We start from the raw sequence: 20,577 nt of genomic DNA on the forward strand, positions 1-20,577 counted from the left end.
GTGGCTACACATTTTGTACACAAGTATCTTGTATTCTTCATGCTTTCTAGGAACATTAAGCCTCTCAAAGATTGAACTGCTGCAGGAAAAAAGCTATACCTAAATTATATACCTCATTTTTTTCCTAACTGTGCTTTAGACTTTCAATGAGTGCATTGCCACTGTCAGTGAGAAATGTGGTTCCATTAAAGTGGTTTAGGTAGTAATTCAAATGCAGTTAAAACTTTTTCTCCTCCCTTTTATCTTAAAATGTATGGTATTGTTCTTGTAATTTTGTCTTTTTTATTGTATCAGTAAAGCTTCTGACTGTATAAATCCTCAAACTGCGTTTTTCTTTTGTAGTTTACACAATGAGCGACAGACTTTTGAGCAACTTAGACAAACTTCTGCTCGAGTTTGGTAGGTCATTATGTCATATATTTTTAAGTTAGTAATTACTAATGCAGTACAAATCACAATGTTTTCTGCTTTATATTAAGTTCAAATGCTTTTATAATATTAAGGTCTTGGTATTTGCCTACATAATATTCCCTTAGCTGTGAGGTCATGGAAGGAGGTACTAACTGCTATTTAATTGCAAAATTTCTATTTAGATATTTTGTTAAATCTTTGCTAACCAGTGTTTGTGCAATTAATTCTGTACAATAGCTCAACTCATATATATATGTATATATATACCCACACAAAAAAGCATTTATTTTCTTCTTAGTTTTCCAGCTAGAACAAACTTCTTATGCTAAGGAACACGTGAATCGACAGATAAATTGTGAGTAGTGATAAATTATCGTTTTATTAGACACTGAACACACTGCTTTTGTTTCATTAGTCCTGGTATACATATACTGTGTTTCAGGGGCGGAAGCAAGCCTAATAATGAAAGCTGTCCCGTGTCCTGCTCTCACCCTACCTCATCTTTTGCCATCAATGCTTGCTCATTCTCCCTAGCAGACTTTGCTTTTGCTTGCGACTTTTAGCTAATGCTGTTCAGCTGTCTCATGGACAGCCAGTTTCGTGCTGCGCCATTTCCTGCTCTTACTCTGTAGCTCCTCACAGTCACTGGCAGTTCTTTGATTCAGCTGTGCTTGCTCAATACATCTGCCACTTGCCTCCCTTTCTTTTTTCATCGTTTTTGTTCTTTCCAGATTTGGACCTCTGCCCCACTGCTTCTTCTCTCTGTTTTCTTAAAATAGTGAAACTTCTCTCAAGTTGCTACTACCTACTCAAGCCTGGTTCTTCTTTTTTGCCATCACGAGAAAGTCTTGCTCCACATCATTTTTTTTTCCCCCAGAATTTACAAACAGGTTAATATTCTTGACTTATGTCTGGACTGATTATTTTTTTTTTTCACCATGCAACTATGTGGAATCAAAAGAATTATTGGGGTAGAGAAGTTATTCTTTATGCAGTCTGAGGATATCTGTGTTCATCACTGGTACTTCAAAGGTAGATACTGAAGCTCGTAACCTTTAGGAAAAAGAACAAGAGAGAATTCTGGTCTAATTGGTGTTCCTCTTGATGGCAACATCTCTAATAATCTATACTGGTATGTGCAAGCAAGTATTTACTGTTTAAGAAGATTATCAATATTAAATTGAAGCATCTTAAACCTTAAAACATCTGTAACACTGAATCTGGTGCACCTAGAGTTGTTTTTTAGCTCTCCAGTCACATAATTGAACTTTAGAGTTGACTTTTTTCTTGACGTTTATATACTCTTATGGTAGATGAGCATACGTTTAGGAAAAAACCAAAGGCTGTGTAATAACACGGCACAGCGATCTGCGTGTCCAGTTCAGAGATATCTAAGTATGTGTGAACTCACAGCAACACTCAGACTTCTAAAAGTTTGGGTTAAATCTTTCAAAGATCTACCCAGAAACAGTTCCACTGATTTAATTTAGTCTCTGTGTGAGTATTACTTGGCAGAGGAACAGCTGTAGCATTCAGCCTCAGAATTCTAGTGTGAGATTTGGCAGGCTTTTTGGCTAGAGTCCCTTTATAACCAGTGGAGGGAAATGGATGCTTTTAGGGTGTGATTTGTCTTATCCTGAAGAGAGAGTTTAAAGTAGGTTAGATAAAGTAAGCTTTAAAAAATGTCCACTTGACTCTGCTGAGTGTACTAGCAGCCGTGGGTGGCTAGTTGTGAAGTTGGTGCCTGCATTGTAAAGTTGGGTGAGATGGATCTCATCCACAAGGTCCTTGCAAAAGCAAAGGGCAAGTAGAACAACTCATACTGGTCACAGAAGTGCTCATCTGTAGGAAATGCTAAATGAAATGTTAAGTGCATAGCTTTGTTTATGTACTAGATACTTTGTTAATACAGTTATATCTTGCTAAATCTCAAAATGTCATTTGCAGGATTCTTCCGAATACACCTGTTTTTTTAACAGAAATGAAGCTTATGTCAGTTGTCCAATAGTTGCGCTTCATGCTATGTAACAGCAAGTTACTGACTTCAGATATGAAAATATTAAGATAGTGAAGATCTTCAGGATAACTCAAGATAGAAATCTTCCACTTTTCATTGAGTGATGTTTCTCTGAGAAGTGTTGGGTTTTTTTCGGGATAAATGCAGCTGGCATTGTAAATATATGGCAAGTAGTGCAAAATCAGACCCAAACATCAGGATGACCTGAAGTTCTAGAGCAGACAACTCAAGACACATCTAACTAAGATGCCCTTCCTTGTTAAGTCTATGAAAAGGGCAGAATGTCTGTGATTGACCTCAGTTTAGGGCCACCAACTTTGGTGTACAGTATTTCAGGGCAGCAATGATGGCAAAGGATGTTTTGGTTCTAATAAATCTGAAACCTTGTATGAAAAAATAAGGAATAAACAGTGCAGAGAAAAAAAAAAGTGCACCCAGTTGTGCTCATTGAATTGCAATGTAAACATGTATGACAGCTCTCACAGCTTTTACTTGTGAAAGAGAACACTGATCGTGTTCCACAATATGGAGTCTCTACTGACCACTGATTCAGAAAATATTATTAGCTGTCTGCTTTTAGGAAAGGCAGAATTAAGAATCTGTGTTAAGAATCTCCAAATACCATAGTGCTCAAGGATTCCTTGTTATAATGCATTTTTTCGTTAATTAACCTCTCCTACATTAATTTCTTATACCTTACACATTCCCACCTTAAATAAATTATCTTTTTATTTCAGTTTCTCTGTTTATAATAATATAATAATTTGCTTATGTTCCTTTAGTGATGTTTTTATTTTCCCCTTTTTGTGGTCAGCTTTCCAATTCAAAACATTTGTGCTTTGTCTCAACCAACTGTTTTACGCCAGTCAGTCTTCCCAGTTGCAAGCATTGCTGAGAGCAAAGTGGTTTACATTCTGGTTTCCCTGTATGCTGCTTCTAGTATCTGCAGACACTGTGGATTGCAAAGAAAATGTATATTGGGATATGGAAATAGCACAAATACCTTTCTTCTTCCAAAGTCAGTCTCATAATATTAAATGATAATTAAGGTGATAATTAAGATTAATTAAGGTGATAATTAGATGATAATTAAGGGATAATTAAGGACCAACAGCTGAAACTCCATACATTTTTGACTCACTTTGTTGTTGCTTTTCCTAATTGCAGAGTGTCCACTCATCTGGTGCTATTGAGATCAAGTATTTTGGAAGACATTTTTGGTCATTCTGAATGTAGACTTTTTATTTCATGGATATGTTGAAAATACATATGATTAAAATGCCTTTTTAATTTCAGTGTATACTGCAAAAATCACAGAAAAAAAGAATGAAATCGCTAGGCTGCAGGAAGATATAAACAACAGCAACGATGCAATTGCTGATTTGCACAAGCAAAATGAGAGTAGTAAGGAGAGCTGTAAAGCGTAAGTATAACAGCTTGAACTTTGAGTTATGTGTGGCATTGAGAAAGTCAGTGAGGAGATAGTGTAGAAATATGTATGTGTGTGTTCTGACAGGAATGATGTTCAAGAAAATGTTAGTATTCTCCTTTTTTTTTTTTTCAAGCTGCAAATCATTAGGTACAAAAATTTCAATATTATCCATCCCCTGAAAAAGTATATTATAGAAAACTAGACTACAGTTAAGGTTGGTTTAGTTTTTTATCAGACTCCACAGTTTCCAGAGTTCACACAGGTACTGTCTTTGCAGCATGCTAAAGTATTCAAGTAGTAAGGCAAGAAAACTAATTTTTCTATATTTGGATGCACCTGACTTCTGTCAAATCTGAACATTATTAAGAATACTGTTCAAAAAAGTTGGTTTTGGCAGTTTGTTTGGGTTTTTTTGTTTTTTTGTTTTTTTTTTTTTTTAAAGTAGAATTAATACTGCCAGTGACAATAAGGCTCCATTATGTTGTTTAATTCTGAATTTGTCTTCCTGAAATTGAAGCATCTTTCTATTCTTTATTCACATGTTTCACGTTACTTTTTGTTCTATGCATATTTTCTCCTAAGTTGTGTCGTAACTTTCTCTACATACACATGTGTGTACTTCTACTAGCAGATTTTGATATAATTTTTACTGCAGACTGCAAAATTGTTCTTCTAGGCATGTTTTTGATGAATGGAAAGGGCTGCTGATCACAGTTTTTTAAATAGACATTTTTCTATCAGATTATTAGTGCAAGGTTTAAATGCAGATCACTTGGATCTCAGTAATTGGAAGTTTCTCAAGCAAGAATTTGGCTACAAGGAATTTTTTCTTACTGACATGGAATGTGCTTGAGTAAAAATGTCTGTAACATATATTTGAAATATATTGTTTAGGATGTGAATTGAAATATGAGTGTTTCTAAGAATAAAAAGACAAGTAAAGATAGCATTAAGGTCCTTTCTAGATTTCTTTTGAACTATCTGAAAACAGAAAGAATGGAATCATTAGTGAATGAAGTGGGTATAGTGGGTAGCTGTTTGAATCAATTGCCATAATGTACTGATTTATAGCTTTATCATAAAAAGTTAAGAAAAAAATTGACCTTAACAAGAAAATTCCATTTTTCCTTTACATTGAATTTTTGCCTCCAGAGCAGTATAAAATGAACACTTTTGTAAGTTTCTGAAACCATCCACACTATTTCCTTATACACTTTTTGAAGTTGCAGATCTGTTGGTGAATCATAAAGTGTTAAGTGATGCAAATAAACGAATAAAAAAATAAGGGTAGAACTAAGGTTTTGATCTAAATTTTACTCATTGAATTCAGTGCGGTTTGGCTCAGGTCCTACAAAGAATAATTCATGGCATTAGTGTAAAGAGACTAAAAATGAGATGTGACTCATTAATGAATACATGTATTCATGGAAGGACAATGCTTGCAGAGGAGTAGAGACTTTCTGTCAGAGATTATTGAAAATGTCATTTAATGACATATTGAAAACTGTGATAAACAAGTCCTTGCTATAAGATCAGACAATTAGAACATTTCAGTAGTAGAATCATCTTAAGCTTCTAAAATTTATTCTATTTGATACTCCATATATATCGGATGTGATTCTACTGTTGATTTTGTAAATTCAAATACTGTTTTGGAGTCATGATCACCTTCATAGTTGACTAATTGCCAGTAATACTCAATTGAGCTCTCAAAGAACCAACTTTCTGTTGGGATTACCAAACATCGTAAGTATATGGAAGCATGTTTGCAGACTTTGAACAAAAGATGTGATTTTTATATTCAACAAGTCTGCAGAAAATATGATACATGAGACAGGTGTATTGGGATACTTCTGTGTTTTCTAAGGAAATACATATAGGTCTGTGTAGCAAAGAACTAAAGGCACAAAATGACCAAACCAAAATATGTATTTTTAGGCAAGTAATGACATTTTCCTAATATTTAGTTTCTAGGATGATTCAAACTAGAACTGTTGATTGCAGAACAATAAGAAGTGGTAAAATACTGCTGATGGAACCTATTCCAATTTTATTGTTTATCTTCTATTTTTTAAATTTGGGTTTAACAATGGTGAGATTTAATGGAAATAAAAACAAAAATCCAGATGAACTCAGAATGTTGCTAATTTGTAAAAGAAATTGTTTTCTTATTCCACTAGCTAAGCTACAGGATATTTTTATTGCTTTCAAATTAGTGTGGATAAAGAACAAACCAAGTAATTCATTACTGGACATGTGAGAGCATTTGGGCTAACTTAATGCAATTTCCATACATGAAACAAAGAACAAAGACCTGGGAATTGATTTGCTGAACTGAAGTCAATACTTGGTTTGTTCAATTGCAGCGTTGTTCTCTATTGCCATTTCTCTCTTCCTTGTCCAGGTAACTCTTTAAATGTAACTGTAACTGCTGTTCCATATTCACTTAGTCTCTTCACTCCTGACAGATTTTTTCTTCTTCTATTTCTTCGATGTTTAGCTTTTTTAGTATCTATGTATGTGTTACTAAAGTTGGGTTTCGTCTGTACTTTTCCTAAGACAGATAGTTCCAGTCAGACAAGCTTTGTTATAGGTGTGTGTTGCCTTAGGGTAGCTTGTATTCTGGTCAAAAGTTGAATTTATAGATCACTTTAAGCCCTGCCCAGAGAAAGGGTGTGTTATTTTTTTCTACAGAAGGCTGTCTTGGAGGGAGCATGTGATTTTTTCTCATCAGAAGTAGGATATCTGTCCTACCCTAGCCCACACTGCTCAGATGATTTGGCCATCATCTGAATCTTAGTTCCCAGCATCTCAGAATTTGCCTGTTGACAAGCTGTCATTACAGCAGCTTTTCTTTCTGAACAAGCAGAGTGTTTGTCAGTAGCACATAAGCCTATTTAGCTCAATAGACTTCAGTCATTTTTCTGTTCTTTCCCTCATCACCTCTCAACAGCTTTGTGTCTGTTAAGTCTTATTAAGTTACTACTTTGTTTGGCAACCTCATGCACACAAATTCAGAGGTTTCTGTATTTGTTTCTTACCATTTTTAACTGAGCAACATCTTGGCCATTTGTTCAGTTATGGCTTTCTGTGAAAATGTCATTTCTGATAGCTGTTATCTCCGATGGGAGTGCAGGAGACACCCAGGCCTCGATGGCTCATGCTCCTTACACCATTTTTTTTTCAGGCAGGATTATTTCTTCTTAAAGACCCATTATATGCTTCTCCTAAAGAGCACATCTGAATTTCACTTGAATCAGAAGGCTATCTGCCTGTTTTTCTAGAGCTCTCACATCGGAGGAAAAGGCATATTTGCTACCTGGATGTCGAGAAAGTACTGTTAGTTTACTAGTCCTAAGTCCTTCATGTATTCCCTGAAGTTGCTGTGCTTTCAGTACAATCTACAGCACTCTGCTGTAGGAAAAGCACTTTGGTTGGCTGCATTATAGCTCTTACATTAGAGAAGGCTCCTGAAATCAGAGGAAGAACAAAAAATGGATTAATTGTGTTTCAAGGCTTTTAATTGTGTGTAGGGGAGCCACATAAGAGGAGATCCAGGCTAACCATTACCAAATATGGACCCATCATTTTGCTCTAGAAGAATCTAGTTATGAACTGGGTAAAAGCCATTCAGCACCTCTAGTCTGGAGGCAGGTTTCTGGAATGGGTGCATTTAACAGTGTAGACATACTATATAGCCAGGTGCCAACTGCATCAAATATGAAAATATATGTGCATGATGACTTGGAGGTGGAAAAGAACATTACTTGATAGCAACTGAAGTTCAGTTCTCATCTGCCATTAATTTATCATTAGCTATTGGCTGGAGTGTTTTCCTGTACTGACAGAATTTGAGTTCAGATCTGATCAGTAAGAGGTTGTATGTGCACCTGTGACTCCAAACTGCCACATCATTGCTCCCAGTGTCTGAGCTATTGTACTGAAAGACAGCATCTCTTTCTGGCTCGTTTCTGAGTAGGACTAGCAAATGGAGAAAATTCTGAGTTTGTGACTGCTGCTTGCATTTAGGTATGAGACAGGTGCTGGTGGTATCGATGAGAACTAAACTGTGTGCATCTCCAACAAGATCGACATATCTAAAGGATTTACTGATGATGCTGTTCTGAGTACCTAATGTGTGGATCTAGTTGCCTAGTTGCTTAGCTTAGGCTCCAGAAGTTTGTGAAGCTCACTCTGTATGTTCCTTTAAAATTGCTTTGTTCATTCTGTATGTATATATTCTTGAATTTGCAGCTTGAAAATCTTAAGAAAATAAATGTCTGAATGTAAAAACTTTCTAACGAAACCTGTTTATGTTTGGCTTTCAAAACATTAAGTAAATTGTTTGTTCTAGTAAACTAGATGAAGTAATTGATGTCTTCATTTCTGAATGGCTTTTTGTTGGGAAAGACCACTACCATGCTTTCTTTTTTACTTTTTTCACAGCTGGAAGCCCACCTATGCAATTCTTAGCCAGCATGAAGAATATTTGAAAAATGAACTTGAAGCTTTACAAGAAGCTACAGAAAATGAGAGGTATCTATGATCACGTGAGATGAGGTTTCTATCCATAGTACTTATTAACCAGTCCAAACTGATCAACAAAGATAGTGCAGTCTGCATCAAAAAGTTGTTAGCTTTTCAGGATAATAGAAGTGGCTAAGTAGCTACAGGAATTTTTGGTTTACATTATTATAACGTCATACGATATATTGTAGTTACCAATGGAATAGGATAGAATATGGGTTCTTCAAATTCAATTGCTTCCCAAATGCCTATTATGTTTTTTGAGAACATTGTTTGATTGCCTACAATCTCAAGAAAAGCCCAAGACATAAAGGCAATGAATGTTTCAGCTTTGGCAGAAATATGAAATATCAGAGCATATTTACAAGAGCATACAGAAGTTTTATCTATGAATGATTTTGTTATGTTTTTTTTTTCCAGAAGCATCATTTAACTGAACCTAAAACTTCAAATTCATATACAGACTAAGTAAGATAACAATTAGAAGCATCCAGATAATTTTATGCTTTTCTTTGTGAATATGAATTGCATGTGATTATTAGAATATGCTTGTATATTTGTATGTTGGTGTATATTCTTCAAAATAACCACAAAGCATGCAAATTCAATAGTAGGTTCTAAAAGTAGGTGAGTGGCTCAGGAAAGCCAGGTCTAAAACTGTTTTAAGATCAGTCATGGGTGAGATTCTAGTCGGTATTAATTGCAGATTTAAATCTGTTTGGTAAGTGACATTAGCATTTCAGATGTTTCATCTTCATTAATTAGATTCTGCATTTTAAAGAAATGATTAGTTTTGCAGTGCAGCTACCTACATTCAATGGATTAAAGAACAGTCTCTTCTGCATTGAACACTGCAATGTTCAAAATGTGTTGTGCCAAGTTAACCCGCTGAAGTTCTGTTTAACACTCAGGTAAAAATTCATCTTCCTTTTACAGAGGTTGCTCACCTTCACTGACGTGCTTGTGAAGGGGAAGAGGTTGGTTAGCCCTACAGTGAAAAAATCATGGCAGACCCACCTAGATATCTAAATACCAATTGAGAGGTGTAACTTTAGGTCATTTAAAAAGTTGGCTTTGATTCTTTCAGGAGTATTCTTTTTGTCAGTTGTCCAGGACAGCAGAAATAGCATGGTAGCCTTTAATTAACTCATTTATCTGTCATCTTCCTGTTCAGAGCTCTATATTTGGTGAAAAAGAAGGCTAACTTTGCTTTCTATGAGTATATGAATAAGCCATTTTGGCTTTCACTAGTTTGTGCTGACAAGCCAAAGAAGCATTACTTTTAAATAGCTTCTTTAGACAACTGATTTCAACTCCAACATGAAAGTGTTTGATCTGTTTTCCTGAGTTTAATTATAAGACATCATGACAATAAATCATAAAGGAAATGTAATTCATGTAGTTTACAGAAGTAGTCTCTCAAATTTAATTGCTCTGTACTGAAGCGCTTGATGATATATTCAAATCTACAAGATGTGCGTTCCGGAAATTCTGAATATTATTTAAATCGGGAAGAAAAATAAGTACATTTAGAATGTGATGCACTGAATATGCTTTTTAGCCTGGCATTTGAGGTACTGCAGGCATACTGCTTTAGATGGGAAGATGTTTTAAAAAAATGAGCAGATCAGCTTGCATTTAATTAGACACTTTTTTTTTCAGTATTATTGGTTTCAAGAACACATAAAAATGCTTATGTGAACTGGAAATTCATCCTGAAAATAAGTGATATGAGAAAGGGAAGAGGAATGAATCACTTTCCACATAATGTTCAGGGGTTTTGTGGGTGCTGGCCTTTTCCCATTGTCATTAGATTAAGACTTTTTCTAATGACTTTAATGTGAACAGGGCTGAATTCTAAATAGCCTTTGTTTAACTGTGAGAACTGGAGGATGTGAATTAGCTAGGAAAATATTAAAAATGTTGAGATTTTCTCAAGACATACGATATGATACTACACGATACTATACGATACTGTACTGTACTATACTGTAGTGTACTATATATGGCCATAAATATCAGTATGTGGAAAATACTATAAAGTCTGAGGATTATTTTCAGAAGCTTGAAGCATAACTGCTACAACAAATTATTTTGCTTATTTATATTTTGAAAAAATATTCGTAATGCTTTCTTAATTGTGTATCAGCAAATTTATTTGTTGCTCAGTTATTGTTTGTAGCATCTATTAAATTAAATAGAAATGAATGTTTCCATCTTTCGTAACTGGGAAATTTTGTACACTGTACACAGATACTCAGTAAATCAATAAACTTAGATTCCCAAGACCATCTGTGTAGAAAAACAAACAGATTAAGGTGATTTTCTACATGAAGTTTGGGAAGTGTCAATTCCTTGGTTTCATAGTGTTGATCTACAACTTCTTTCCCCTAAGCAAGTGTATTGAACTCAGTCAGTTTAACAGCAACTAGTGCCTGGAGTGTAGTTTTATTTGAAAATTAAGATCTTACTATTTTTCCAGTGATTTTTGTTTTCCTTTTGTAAGAGTAGAAGCTTCTACAATTGAATCTGGACACAATTTATTTTGTCTTCTGTTGCCGGTGGGCAGCCAGCAGTGTCTACCTTTCCGTCATGCTGCATTTAAATGATTAGTAGCAGTTTGAGGTAAAACGGGTTCTTTAAAGAGGAATACCATATGCTTCACAAGCAGTAAGAGCTGTTCCTTAATGTAGGCTTTATTCATGGTACAGGTAAACAGGTGGGTCTCTGGCTTTAGTTGCTATTGATAATGGAAGTCCTGTAACCTACAGGTGTACTACTAACTTCGTATTTAAAAATTTGCCTCTCTATTGTTCACATAACTTTTTTTCTAGAGGATGGAACTCTGAGAATTTCACCTCTGTGATTTATATTGGTATATTCTAATATCAAGCAACTTTGTGTATAATATTTCTTTCTCAGTTAAATGACTAGTCTGTGTGAATGATGCATGCTGGATGTCTGTATCTGTGGTATCTCCTTATAAACATGTGCCATCTGCATAAATGCTCACCATCAAACTCTTACTGTATATTTTGCATATGCCTATTTTTTTTTTTTTAAGAATAAGGAGCATAGAATACCAATATTCTAAAACTCATCATCTTTTAATTTCATTTTAAGCACTTATTAAGCTTTTGCTTTCAATTGCAAAGATACTGGTTTTTTACTTGAAATTATCTGTAATAGAAGTTACACCTAACAGCATTAGTGGTGTAATAAGAGAGTCATCCCAATGTGATAGCTGAATATTATCTGCCATTAGCAATCTATCCTGTAAATTCCTCACCTGAGTGAGAAAACCTGGGGGGGAAGTCCTTTCCAGTGTAGTCACTGTCATTGATTTAACACAAGAAGGTGGCTGTTCTATGCAACAGCACTTTTCTTTCCAAACATAATATTGATCAGTTTTCACCTTGGCGAGTTACATCCTATTACTTGTATTGCTTTTATAGTACAATTATTTCAAAAGCCCATTTAAAGTTTTAAAGAATGTCATGAACATAAATTGGTGCTACCTACTTCTATAATTTGTAGCTATATACTCACATGATGTCAGTGAAATTAGTGTAACAGTAATTTAGAGGGCAGTCCTACACGAACCTGAGCATTCTGGCTCTTTGCCAATTAAACATTTAAGTGTTTGCTTAACCTTAAGTATGAATTGTCCTATTTTAGTGTGACTTATGTGTGTGTTTTAGGCTTCCGTATGTCACACACAGATTACTCAACATCTCCTTGGGGGCAGCTCTTAGTCCAGTGATGCTTCAGGCTGCTCTAAATACAGATGCTAGGACAAATTCTTTTACTGTAAGTTTGATGTAGCTTCACCAAAACCAGTGGAGTTTTGCCCATATACACAGAGAACTTGGCTTGCAGTGAGTTTCATGATACTTACAGAGAGAAAAAACATTTTCATCTGCCAGGCTGCCTTTGAATATGGTGTGGTCTACATTCTTTTCAGAACAGTGAGGTTTGGCTGTTTTTTACATCATGAGTGTATATTTTGTTACATACAGCACAGTCTTCCTTGGAAAAAAGCTGGGAGAGAAAAAATAAAGCCAAATAGTGGTATATTAAACATAATCCAACTTTTCTTTCAGGACAGGAGCAAGCTGAGTTGAGCTGATGCCATAAATATTTTTTCTTTTTTGTTTCCTTACAAAGGATGTCTTCATATGACAAAGAAAATAATGAAATGACATGTATTTTATAGGAAAATGTATGAGGATTACATAACCCAGTATAAAGAGATTTTAAAACAACGGTGTGAGAAATATGCAGAAACTGCTCTTGCACAGAAGTATTACCAAAAAAAGAAAGAACTTGAAGAAATCCAAAACAGGGTTTTGAAACGGTCTGCGAAATATAAATTAAAAGAAGACACTTGCTTGGATATTCTGGGTACTACTATTATCAATGGTTTTATGGTAGAGCCTATTGGTAGTGCACTGCGTATTAAAAGTGCTGTACAGAAATCCTCTGACTAATTTTCCATAGTTAATAAGAAGACTTCCCTTTTGTTACACCATTTTTAGGAAAAAAAAATCTGTAGCAAACGGAAACTTTGAACAAGAATTTAGATTATACATACTAATATTCCTTCCTCCAACCCATGAATGTAATGGGGAGAGGTTTGCCATTGAGCTTCTTGGGGTAAACAAGTCCTAAAATTACTTTAGAACTAGCCTTTCAAAATTTTAAATTTATTTTTATGGTTTTATTTTTTTAGTGCTGTTTTTAATGGCATTACTCTCTGTATACTGCTATTTCTGTTATGTATATTAAGTGCTCCTGATCTATTAATTTTTTGTAGCTGTAAAGAAAATTAGGTCGGTATATTAATGATCTGAAATGAAATTTTATTTCTGCAGAGCCTGTTCCTTTTAAATCCATAAATGATTGGGCTTTACAGATGTATCCTTGATTTATAGTGTTTGTGCAATTTGCAGGGAAGAAAGTTTATATTTACATTTCACAGTCTCTTATTAAGAAGTAAAGTATTAATATATTTAGGTTTCGAGTGGCAGCATTAGCATTTCTCTGTGAGAAAATGGAAGGTGAAATAAGACTCTTCAGTATAAGTTTATGGGATCATTTTGAGGAAAGAAAATAAGATTTCATTTAATGACATATCTGTCAAAATGCTTCATTAAGGAGGAGAAGCCTAATTAACATTAGATCTGTAGATTTGTCAGAGCTTTCTGTACCTCCAGCATTCATGCTTATGGAATAGAGGGGTCAGGGATCTGATAGTATTGCTTGCTTGAAAAAAGTAATGTGGCAGTTTATATTCCGTAACATGGAAGTGCTTCTTCGAGGCGAAAGACACAGGAAATGTTAAAGCTTGCTGCAGTTGCTACACAAGAATCCATTGAACTACAAAAAGAAGCTGAGGAATTAGAAAGGAAGATCAGTTATTTAAAAAAGGTAACTGCATTTTAATTTGTTTTATATAAATATGTGTTATGCATGTAGTTATATATATCACAATTATATTTTCTGAAACATAAAAAAAGTAGTATGTTTTCAAGCACACATACCAACAGGATGATTCCAGTCTTAGTCCTTATGTTTCTATAGTGTCACACATGTTTTCTTAAACAAGACCAATCAATGAAAGTACAGGCTCTTCAAGCTTGTTTTCTGTTGACCTCAGATTACACCAGAATTTCTGTCAAGGCACTGTGTCATGGTGACTTTCGTGCTAGCTGGAGGGCCAGAGAATACACTTCAAAATACATTAGTGCCAATCCTTAGTGAGCCCTAGCACTCAAGCTTTCACAGGTCCTACTGGTTTTTAAGGTGTTGTTAATATGTATGTGTTTAACTAAATACGCTTTACAGTAAGGAATGTATAAATTTCTTCTCCCTTTTCCCCCAAGTAAATCTGTGGGTAAAAAATACCCCACGGTAAAACTGGCTGATTTTAGACAGGAGATCAATACAGTTCCACCAACTAGAAGCACGGATTCCAAAGGGATGGTGTTCCAAAAAAAGGACTTTGTCAGGACAGCATTTTGACCCACTCCTCTGCTAGGAGGTGAAAGGTCTCTCCTAAGCCTGAGTAGCCAGTAGGCCAATCTTTTAAAGAGTTTGGTAAGTTTTACACTATTGTATGTGGACCTTTTCACCACCCTGGACCAGATGATCAAGGACTCTGTTTCCTGCTGTGTCAGCTGTGTTCATTTGAGCCAGCCTTGTGGTAATAGAAGCCTATCGTGCACAGGAGTTGTTTTCTATTTATATTTTGTGGTATTTTTGACCCTCATAGTTACAGACTAAAGTTCCTAATGTGGTATGTGCTTTATAAGCATACAGTAAGAAGGGATGTGGTTAATTTGTTTGTAACTAAGAAGGAGACCATGTATGGAGCTCGTTGCTCTGAATAGATATGTAGAGACTGTGCTCAAAAACTCCAGTGTTTATTCCAGTTGTTCCAACAAAAAATATTGCTTCTCTTTAACCTTGATCTGCTAATTTCCTCAGATTATCTTGTCTTGGTTACAAAATCTACTGCTGTGCACAGATTCATCCAGTTTAGAAAACATTTGCAGCATGTAGCTGTAACTTTTCAAGATTTTTTATTTTTATTTTTATGTTATTTGTTCTTTATCTTTTAAGACATTTGTAAAGGCTACAGAAGATCAAAATAATTCCAAAATGATTGAAGGAAAAAATCAGAAAAATCTAGAGAAGCCAGAGAAGCTTAAAGAAAGGTACATTTACAAATTATTTTCTTCTCTTGATTTCATGCAGAGTACTATCTCAGCATTTGTACGAAGACTGCCACAAAACACAAACTATTGCTAAATAATGACTGGCAAGCTTCTCTAACCCTGACCATGATTTTATTATGTAATTTTACAAGTTTTCTACATTTTGGAGTTAGTATGGTGGTGAATTTGAAGTCTTGGAAGCTAAATGCATCTGGAAATATTCAAAAGAATTTTGTAGAAACCTTCACTCCTCAAAGCTACTGCTGATAGATCTATGTGAATAGTTTTACAGGTTTTGAATACAACTCCAGTGACTGTGCAATCAGAGATAAAACACATTAATAAATGCATATTTGGGGAAAAAAGTCAGGCTTCCACATATCATAGAATCATAGAATAGTCAGGGTTGGAAAGGACCTTAAGATCACCTAGTTCCAACCCCTCTACCATGGGCAGGGACACCTCGAACTAAACCATGTAGCCCAAGGCTCTGTCCAACCTGGCCTTGAACGCTGCCAGGGATGGAGCATTCACAACTTCCTTGGGCAACCCATTCCCTTGATGAAGTTTGAAGCCATTACCCCTTGTCCTACCACTACAGTCCCTGATGAAGAGTCCCTCCCCAGCATCCTTATAGGCCCCCTTCAGATACTGGAAGGCTGTTATGAGGTCTCCACACACTCTTCTCTTCCTCAGGCTGAACAGCCCCAACTTTCTCAGCCTGTCTTCATACGGGAGGTGCTCCAGCCCCCTTATCATCCTCGTGGCCCTCCTCTGGACTTGCTCCAACAGCTCCATGTCCTTTTTATGTTGAGGACACCAGAACTGGACACGATACTCCAAGTGAGGTCTCACGAGAGCAGAGTAGAGGGGCAGGATCACCTCCTTCGACCTGCTGGTCATGCTTCTTTGGATGCAGCCCAGGGTACGGTTGGCTTTCTGGGCTGCAAGCGCACACTGACGGCTCATGCCAAGCTTCTCATCAACCAACACCCCCAAGTCCTTCTCTGCAGGGCTGCTCCGAATCTCTTCTCTGCCCATTTGTCTTCAGTTCTGAACTACTTAAGAAATGTAATTCTTAATTTAGTTCTTATAAGAACTAAAAGAACTTGGTTTTTGTCCAAAAAACAATCATGAGTGAAAGTTTCATAGACAGGATTAGTGGTGTAGTAAATTACTCAGTAGTCATTTACAGCTGGGACTCACTTTAATTTGAGCTCCATTACAATGACTGAAAATCACCATCAGAACTATCTTGCACTTATCGGTAGTCCTTGTGAATGTTGAAACATCACAGTTAGAGATGATGCTTTTAGACCAAAATCCTTTTTAAACTGAAAAGACTTTGTCCAAGTGATTTTACATTTTGGTGTGCTTGAAAAAGAAGTTTTTTAGGGCTTTAAAGATATTTAGTGGTGTATATCCAAAGGAATGTGTAATTTTAATAATTCCTAATATCCTTCCCACAGTGGCATTTTAGGTCTAATATCTGAGTATAGACCTATGAGTTATTAAGCCTTTTTTTTTTTGTGTTTTAAATCTTTACACTTGTTCTATCTTCTTGCATATGGTTTTTGTAATGGCCAAGACCTCAGAAATATAGGGAAGCAAGAAATCCACTTAGTTTTAAGACTAGGTAAAAAAGAGTTGGGAAGCACTCTGAATTTTCAAAGAAACTCACTTATGTTGAGTCTGCAGAAAGCGAAATACCAATTAAAGACCTATTATAAAAGGCAGAAAGCTATGCTCTGCACATAGAGGCATAAGAAACACTCAGCCAAGCCTCCTCATGTGAAGGAATTTGTAGGGTTCCTCATTCAAAGGAATTCAGGCATTGCTAGACCTACCACTGTACGTTTAACTCTGTCATGGAACCTTCTTGTGCTTGTACCTTCATCTGAAGTTGTGTCTTGATTGCATACAAGTAGATCTTTCTGGTGCTCTTACTGAAGCAATAATTCCACGGATTGAATTATGGTTATAAGATGTTGTAAACATTTTATACTACCTTAACTCACATTGCCTTTTAACATCCACATTTGCATTTATGTGATACAGCATACAGTATTAGACCATAACATGATTATTAATTAATATGTTTTTTCCTAGAGTAAATTTTAGAGCTTATTTATGTTAAAGATATCCACAACATCAAAGCTTGTAGAAAATTACACTAATATTGCTATAAAAATCGCTATTTGGCATTAGTGTATTCTAAAAAAAAGTCTTCACTAGAAAGAACAGAAGTGTCTGATTAAGTAGCTACTGGTGTTAAAAATAGGTGTACTATGAATATGTGATTATAAACACTGTGGAAAAAACCCACAAACAGAAAATATGCTAAGATAATGAGTCATATAAATTAAAACATTTGCAGACTCAAGGCAATGTACAAAATTATAACAGGAGAATGCAGGTGCCAAAGGCACTACTTTCTTGTGGGCTGTTGTGCAGTCACTATAAGGTTACTACTGAGCTTTCTGAAGGAAAAAGAGATATCTTCATCTTCTGCCACAAAAGAAGAAGAAAAAAAGAGTTGTACTGTGAATCTGCGTGAACTGATGCAGACCAGCGTGAAGAGAAACCAGCAGTATCAAGGCAAAGAACAAAGCAGAGCAATGAAAGCACTGAGCAGAACAATGTACAATTGAATACCCATGAAATGCTTTAGAGGGCTGCAAGACAAGAAACCAACTTGCAAGTTAATTAATAACTGCTGGTGTAGATGTTCTCCTTTGGGCGTGAGGATGGTAGTGATAACCGATCTTTTAAAAGGCTTGGAACATTTTAGTTTGAATCATTGCTATCCAGGTAGTCATTGATTAGGCTGACTGCAAAATGCAGGTTCTTCTTCTCATACCAGTTGTTTCCTCTGATTAACGGGCTTTCATAATTCACCAGTTAAGTATCATTATTACAATCTCCAAATCGAGAGTTCTCATTAATCAACACATAGGAGTCAACTTTTTTGAAGCCCTGGTCTTGATTTCTCAATTAGAGATCGTATTTATTACATAGAAAGGTTGACATCTTGAACTGTGCTTTGGTATATATCACAATCATTCTCTCTGCTTTTCGAGAGACCTTTAATGCCATTATTCCATAATTCTGCTGGATTTTTTTCTCCCCCTCCCTCCCCATATGATTATGTATTAATTCCACTCTGAATAACTAAAATAAGAATCTCAAGTAAGAGATTTTTGCTAAAACTTGTAAGGATATTCCATGTCAGATTATTGCACTTCCTTCAGGATCTTTGCATTACAAGTGATTAGCTTTTACTGATCAAAGAAAAAACTGTGTAATATAATCTTGGAAAAATACTTACAAAGATCTTTCTGGACCTCTATGTGTAAACATATGTGAAGAATGAACCCTGTGCTGACCACAGCCTCATAGGCAGTTATTAGTTACTTCTTATTATGGCAGCTAGTTATTAAAAATCCTGCTTCCCAAAGGACTTGCTGGCATGCACCTGATGAGAATATTGAACATGGCTTCAGTAGGGAGTCCTGGTAAATACCACAAGAACAACTGTGATTCTTCAGATGCATAATCAAATACACTTGATTCCTATAGTGAATATGAAGATGTAAATCTTTGGCCTTTGTTATGCTATGAAGAAGAAATTACTGCTAAGGAAATGGGATTTTATTTTGGTTTAGGAATATATATTCTTTTTCTTTGCACTCTAATAAAAAAAGATGTTATCTATTTTGCAGTATGTTTCAAGATAAAGATTTCTTATTGTCGTGGTTTAAGCCCAGCCGGCAACTTGGAACCACGCAGTCGCTTGCTCACTCCCCCCCCTTTTCCTTCCTCCCCCCGCTCCCGGAGGGATGGGGAGGAGAATCGAAGGAATGTAACTCCCACGAGTTGAGATAACAGCTCTCCAGTAACTAAGGTATAATACAAACCACTACTGCTACCAATAATAATGATAAGAGGAACAACAAGGGAAAAGGACACAACCGCTCCCCACCCGCCGACCGATACCCAGCCCGACCCGCGCAGCGATCTGGGCCTTCCGGGTAACTCCCCCCAGTTTATATACTGGGCATGACGTGCTGTGGTATGGAATACCCCTTTGGCCAGTTTGGGTCAGGTGTCCTGTCTCTGCTTCCTCCTGGCTTCCCCTCCTCTCTGGCAAAGCATGAGACTGAGAAAGTCCTTGGTCAGAGTAAACATTACTGAGCAACAACTAAAAACATCGGTGTTATCAGCATTGTTCCCAGACTGAAAGTCAAAAACACGGCACTGCACCAGCTACTAAGAAGGAGAAAAAATGACTGCTGTAGCTGAACCCAGGACACTTATCTACTCAGATGTCTACTAACAATGAAGTAACAAAAGAAGACAAATTATCTGTCTTGTTACTGCAGTTTGGCCTATTTTGAGCTTCAGTATCCAGTTTGATTTTTCTTTCAATGTCAGAGAAGATGCATATGGGGTTTTTTGATAGTGTTTTTTTGGGGGAAAGGGAGCAGGTGTATTGGGTATGCATAAAGTTTAACTGCAGGCTTCTTCAGAAGGTTTTGTTACTTAAAAAAATACAGTCTTAAAAGTTTCTAAGTTGTGTTTGTGACTCTGCCATTTATATATTCTTCTGAATAGATATGCATTGCAAAAGAAAGCTTTGTTTCAGGGAGACTTGTCTGCTAGATTCTACAGAAGCACATGGAAACTGACTCTGGGCACTTTTATAAATACTATTTGGCATCCTGAGTTCTGTAAAAAAAATGGTTTATGGCAATCTAACTCATGGCCTCAGCAGCAGCAGTCTTGTTCAATTCATTATTGAATGAAGATTGTGGAAAAGTGGCCAAACAAGCTGTTTTGAAAACAATGAAGCAGTTTAAGTGGGGTTCTGTGTTTATCTCAGTTTTCATTTCTCTCTGGTTTTGTCCTCTCTGCATCTGAATTTAAAGATACACCAGCCATATATACATCTTATTTCCTCTAGTACTCATTGTTGACACAGGTAATATTTGTAATTACTGTAACTGAAGGAAATACAGACTTTTTTAAAAAAAGCTTTCATTATTTCTGTTTAGTTTTACTTGTATTGATGTATTAGTGGTGTATGGTTTATATAGTTCGTTAGGTCTCAGACCGGCACAGCAGTAGGTGCATATGTAACTTTACAGGTGAAGATATGCTTTTTCATCAGAGTTATTTGACAGAGGTGTATTCATGGTTTTGTATGATCAGTTGTGCATGTGTATTAGTTGAATATGTTGTTAGGTCCTTATATATTAACCAGTGTTTCTAGGTTGGTATTTTTATAGTACTGTTGCTAATTTGACTCCACGCTACCTTATAAAGTGCATCCTACATTTTGTCTTATTTTTATTTGTGGAAAATCTCAGTCAGAACAAAAAGACTTTACTCAATTCTTCATTTGTTCTGAATAGCATTGTTTAGTCAGCTATAAACCAGATGTTGTAGCTAGAAGCACAGAGGCACACAGC

The 20,577-nt window shown here is 35.9% G+C and overlaps 1 protein-coding gene across 1 annotated transcript in view; it reads left to right on the forward strand.

The window, feature by feature from the left end:
- The first annotated feature begins 350 nt into the window (after window positions 1-350).
- The window catches only part of LOC104402479 (chromosome unknown open reading frame, human C14orf39), a 30,644-nt gene continuing 10,417 nt past the window's right edge, over window positions 351-20,577 (forward strand). The window contains exons 1-7 of the mRNA XM_010010365.1: window positions 351-399; window positions 710-766; window positions 3,725-3,851; window positions 8,307-8,396; window positions 12,604-12,744; window positions 13,697-13,817; window positions 15,012-15,106. Of these exons, the coding sequence (XP_010008667.1) occupies window positions 351-399; window positions 710-766; window positions 3,725-3,851; window positions 8,307-8,396; window positions 12,604-12,744; window positions 13,697-13,817; window positions 15,012-15,106 (680 nt within the window). The remainder of the gene's footprint in view (window positions 400-709; window positions 767-3,724; window positions 3,852-8,306; window positions 8,397-12,603; window positions 12,745-13,696; window positions 13,818-15,011; window positions 15,107-20,577) is intronic.

Source organism: Nestor notabilis, unplaced genomic scaffold, assembly GCF_000696875.1.
Source record: "Nestor notabilis isolate BGI_N333 unplaced genomic scaffold, ASM69687v1 scaffold11992, whole genome shotgun sequence".
In the NCBI taxonomy this organism is placed as follows: Eukaryota; Metazoa; Chordata; class Aves; order Psittaciformes; family Psittacidae; genus Nestor; species Nestor notabilis.